Here is a 5,297-nt window from a genome sequence, read left to right as displayed (position 1 = left end):
ATCCTTTCAGTTAATCAATATGTAGTAGCGCTCGTTTTAGTTCCTGGTTAACAAAAGACTGCGTATTCCCTCTCGATATCATAGCTGCTTTGGTAGTTACTTCAAGACAAACGAACGAACAAAGGGGTCATTATGGTCTGTGGGAGAAATACATAGTTAATGAAAGGTCCTATGTCTATAGTCAATCGTATCTATGGTTGGTTATTTTACAAGAGATGTGAAAGCTAGTTGTATTTGAATTGTAGGGTAACTTATCAAAGGCTAATTATTTTCTGTCATTTCTCAATGACTTTCCATTTTACATCGCACCAAATCATTTAAATATTAATAAAATGACGAGACTAACATTGCAAACAGCAGAGTAGGAATTTCATTTTCAGAAAAGTCAGTGAAAGCAAGGACAGTTCTCACTCGCGTATATCTGGAGTGCCAAGGAAATGAGGGCCGACATCGAAGTCTTCATCTGTATCTTACTCACCTTCCCGTTTTTTGCGAGGTAACTTAGTCTACCATCTTTTTAGAAGAACTCATCAAATGTGTTGCCTAAGCGTTCAATATTCAATATAACTGATAGAAAAAATATCTAAAAAGTTGGTGAAAAATATTCTTTTCGGCACTTCAGCCAAAGAGTTTGTCTTTTATACTTCAGATCAGTAAATCTTGGGGCCGCTTGCCAAAATATGTTGAATAACGCTGGAAATAACTTGATCTTTCCTGGAGAATTAACTGTTAATCCGGTGGCCAACGCAAACCCGTTGTTTACGGTTGTTCCAGGAGCAGGAGGAGTTGGAAAAATCGCTTCTCCTGTATTTCAGCGATTTCGAGGTAGTTAAGGTGTCTTTGGTTTCTTTTTTTTCAAAGCCACTTGCCATTGACAGGTTAAAATCTACGACACAGTACACATCACGGCCTTAATCAGTCGAGGTAATGACTTCCTGCGCGGAAGTGAAAGAATAATCACGGCGAACATCTATGTACCACTGAAGACGTAGTTGATCTACAATATCGCTTTGCTCAATAACCAACCTGTTGTATGTAATATATTTCTACAGAGGAAATGAAATTCAAGATTGGACTATGTGGGCCAAAAATGCATCAATTGTAAACGTTTTTCCCTTTTAATAAAATTACGACTTAGAAAAAAAACAGTTTGCAGAGAAATCTGATCTATAGGCTAAAATAACCGGGAAATTAATTGGCAGTGCAAAGTTGGGTCGGGGTTATAAAAAGGTAACTCAGATTTTGTTTAGTGTTATAACCAAGACTTACAGTAATCATTTTGTTTCCTGCTTTTCAGCTTAAAATCGAGATCACGTCGCTTTCAGAGAAAAAGTAGTCTCAATCTAAAAAAAACACTTCACTACATTTTGTTTTTTTTTAAAAAACGCCGTTGGGTCAGTTGATAAATTGGAAATGTTTTCTATAATTCCAAACAGACTTGATGGTTGATTACCAAGCTGCACAGCCTGCTCCCACTCAGCAACATATAAATGACTTCTTAACTGCAGTAACCCAACCAGGTGGACCTATGCAGGCGGCACTCAATTATTTATTAACTCAGCCGGGATCATTGCCTGCAGGCGTGGTATGTGTAGATCAGTTCTTGTAATGAAGAAATATGTTATTTATTTGTCCTGAAAATGTTAGTCCTTCAAGAAGAGTCGAACTTTAGAATATCTGATCTTACCGTAGGACGCCCTTCCAACAGAGAATTCGTTTATGAACCAATGGGGTAGGGGACCAAGAGGGGTAGGGTGGGTGGAGACATTAAGGTGGAGATCACATGGTATTCAGGGAACGGACGGGATATCAGTTTTCGCCAACAGAGTATAAAAGAGGGACGTCAGAAAGTTGATCGCCAATTAACCGCCAAGGGGAAGGGGGGGGGGAATCATAAGAATAATAGAGAGCCTTGGGGTGGAGTGGGGGGGGAGAAAGGGTAAGTGTTATAATGAAACAACTATAGTTGTAAACTTAACAACAAGCCCATTGTCCTCCACGACTTTGTGAATGCAGTTCACCAAAGGGACCTAATTGAAAATACCGTCAATAACTAGCTCCTGACAAATGCGGTTAAAATATCTCAACTCTCTTTAAAAAAAAAATACAAAATAAAATAAAAACAAAATTTAAATAATAAAAAAGTAAATAAATAAAAAACTTAGTGGTACACCTGCCAACAGTGAAACTCTCACCAAAACACTTCAAACAATACTCCTTACGTTCTTTTTCTTTTTTCACTTTTGTTATAGTTCCTCATTTAATGTATCAAAGTCTCAATGCACAAATGTAATTTAGCAGTAATAGCTTTTCAATCAACGTATTGTATTCGGATATGGTAAAGTTATCGTTTTATGTTATTCATATTGTATTATTGAACTTTATTGTAAGTAGACTAACATCTCCCTTTGGAGAGTACGGCGCAATAAAGAGATACTATTAAAAAAAAAAAATAATAATAATAATGAAACAACCAAATTCCCCCACCCCACCCCCACCCGGGGGCTAAATAATGACCGTTTCCTAAATAAGGTAACTAAACGTGAGGGCTCATGAGAAGTTGGTGACGATGACTTGACATCATTTTGCAGGGTCACCGTCACTTGCATTCAAAAGTGTCAGGAGCAATTGATCAAATCAACTTTTTTGTTGAGGGTTAGTCCTTTGTTCGCTCCTCTAACTTCATAGATTACATTACATCCATATTCGCTTAACATGTCCCCTGTTCAATTGCTGTTCGTTGACCCCCTTTATCGTTATGAACTTCACTTTTAGGCAAACTTACAACAGTTTAGACCTGTTTTGGAGGCATTATGGTTCCAAAACAGCAATGGATTTAAACATGTTTTTGTTGGTAAGTACGGAAAATAAAAAAATTAATAATTTAAAAGAAAGTCTCTCGCGGTTTATGTACTTTGTCTAAATCTGAATTACGAAATCTAGTTCTCTCAAGCCCATCCTCTGCCGAGCACTTGGAGGATCGACTGTGCGCGACTTGCCGCTATTCTACTTATTGTAAATGTTCTTCATAATATCAACCACAACGCCTATCGAGTATTTTGTGCAGATTTCACTCTCTTTCGTCACTTTAGATATTACAATTTTACGTGAATATGAAAGAGATCTTCGCAGTAATGAACACTACTCGAGTGGTAGTGAAAATAAGGCCTGAAAAAAAATCAGGCCTGAACAGGATTTGAACCCATGACCTTTGCAATACCGGTGCAGTACTCTACCAACTGAGCTAACAAATCAGCTCCACGTTGGCTTGTTAGCTCAGTTGGTAGAGCACTGCACCGGTATCGCAAAGGTCATGGGTTCGAATCCCGTACAGGCCTGAATTTTTTTCAGGCCTTATTTTCACTACTGCTCAAGCAGTGTTCATTACTGCGAAGATCGCTTTCATATTCATGTCTTTATCTGCAGTTCAAATGTATGACTTTCATATATTCACATTCGTTTATTACAATTTTATTACGTGTTCATAGTTTATTCTTATTTAAACATCGTTTCTCTTGTATATATGTATTAAAATTTATTTTTGAGGGCCGTAAGTTAGAAAACTGTAAGAGGTTATAGCGTCTTCCTCTTTAAATAAAGTTATCTATTCATTCATTCATTCATGTACAGATTCTCCGCCATGAAATACCTTGGTAATAGGGTCTTTTCAAACAGTCCCTGATCGAACTGAGTTACCCGGCATGCTAGTGCATTCTTCAGTAGGTGAATGCAAAAAAATATTCCTGCAGTCATCACCACCAAATTCTGTGTTCACGTTTCTGTTTGACAGACAATCACATAAACGCTAACGATTTCAATGGATTTCACAATTGGTACCAGTTCTATCTTGAACAACGGAGAAACCCAACTCAGACAACAAATATCGCTTTCAACCCGCAACCCGCACATCTGCCGCCCTTCGTGGGGAATAGACTGGTTAGTTATTTCATTCAGAGTGGAAATATCTACTGAAAAAGCTGTGAAGCCATAACCTCCATCAAACCTTAAATTTAATTTCGATTCGTACTCTATCTGTGTTCATTCATTCCTTCATTCATTCACATCAGCGTTAAAGGAAGGCGGTGTGGATACAAGCGTACAGGGTAAAATTGTCAATCACACTATTCTGCTTGAATGTTCGTGTCATGTTACTCTAATCCTTCTCGATGAAAGAGATGTTTTTACAAGTGTGCGTGCTAAACGACAAGAAAAAGGCATTAAGAGAAAAGTGCTTCGAAATAATCCGGGCCGAGCAGGCTTTCAGCTAAGCCCGGTTGTAAATCCTAAGCTCAGCGCTGGCTAAACAAGATACCGCAATGTAATCTTAGCCAAAAGCACGTGATATCGTACGTGTTATGCAATTGAAAGTCCGTTATTCCATATTATTTATAGAACTGGCGTTGGGCTGCAAACCTCCGTTGGGTTTGCACTGTTGTTATTCTAATTGAAACCATGAACATTTTTGTGCCCTTGACAGCCGATTGCGGAATTTTAAATATAAAGAGTTGAACACTTAGTTTCTCATTTAGAATCTTATTTACAGCCATTTTTTCTGCGAGGACTAACATTCACATGGAGAGGGGCGAACAAAACACCACTAGGCACCAGCACCTGCATGTTCGTTGGAACCAGCCCAGCATTTGATTTGGCCATGTTTACCGCTTGTGTATTGAGGGGACGTGCACCCGGAGGAGGAGTAATAGGAGGAAACGGCAATAGAGAAACACAATGTGAATGCAACATCCACGTACCGGCCGCAGGGTTACCGCAGAGCCTGGTACGATTTAAGACCGTCGAGAACCCACATAATGCAAGGGTTGTCACAGCCTTTCCAAGAAATGTTCAATAGATGAAAGGTTACCGTCTTGTATTACAGCACAGGATTTATCTGGAACATTAAAACTTTAATTCAGACGATAAATGTGTGAAAGAGATTTCTTACGAACAAACGGTACACAAATCAGCACAAAACGATTCTCATCATTGGTATACATCGGTCGATATCTGAAGCCATAAACAGCGACAGAAACATATTGTGTTTTGGTCATCTAATGGCCGGTATCTGAAGGTGTCGCCCCATCGCAAGTTCGCCCCAGCCTTCTTTGCAAGTTCACTCCTTGAAGTAAACCAAGTCTTTCCCCCAAACCTTTACCAGTTCGTACCCAAATCTTCCTACTCGTTTTCTTAATTTCAAGAAACAGTTTTCCCTTTTCGGTCTAAATCAAAGCGCAAATCTGAATCTAACGCCGCAACACGAGGCATGATTTTCCATGTCGTTGATAGATTATGGTTTATGA

General features: G+C 38.8%; 1 protein-coding gene across 1 annotated transcript; it reads left to right on the top strand.

Moving 5' to 3' along the window:
- The first annotated feature begins 394 nt into the window (after window positions 1-394).
- LOC136283186 (uridylate-specific endoribonuclease C-like) lies at window positions 395-4,849 on the top strand. The gene is made up of 6 exons (XM_066171609.1): window positions 395-496; window positions 650-825; window positions 1,437-1,585; window positions 2,776-2,854; window positions 3,791-3,936; window positions 4,544-4,849. The coding sequence occupies exons 1-6, from the start codon at window positions 438-440 to the stop codon at window positions 4,847-4,849; spliced, it is 915 nt and encodes a 304-aa protein (XP_066027706.1). The 5' UTR covers window positions 395-437.
- Window positions 4,850-5,297: the final 448 nt, after the last annotated feature.

This window comes from Pocillopora verrucosa, chromosome 8 (assembly GCF_036669915.1).
Source record: "Pocillopora verrucosa isolate sample1 chromosome 8, ASM3666991v2, whole genome shotgun sequence".
In the NCBI taxonomy this organism is placed as follows: domain Eukaryota; kingdom Metazoa; phylum Cnidaria; class Anthozoa; order Scleractinia; family Pocilloporidae; genus Pocillopora; species Pocillopora verrucosa.
The sequence above is the reverse complement of the archived record's forward strand: the minus strand, read 5'-3'. Positions and strand labels throughout refer to the sequence as shown.

Bases quoted from the DNA above. Each gene is read 5' to 3' on its own strand.
- LOC136283186 (XM_066171609.1), top strand. From the start codon at position 438: ATGAGGGCCGACATCGAAGTCTTCATCTGTATCTTACTCACCTTCCCG. The intron at 497-649 runs GTAACTTAGTCT...TTTATACTTCAG, and splicing joins ACCTTCCCGTTTTTTGCGAG to ATCAGTAAATCTTGGGGCCG. The intron at 2,855-3,790 runs GTAAGTACGGAA...TCTGTTTGACAG, and splicing joins ATTTAAACATGTTTTTGTTG to ACAATCACATAAACGCTAAC.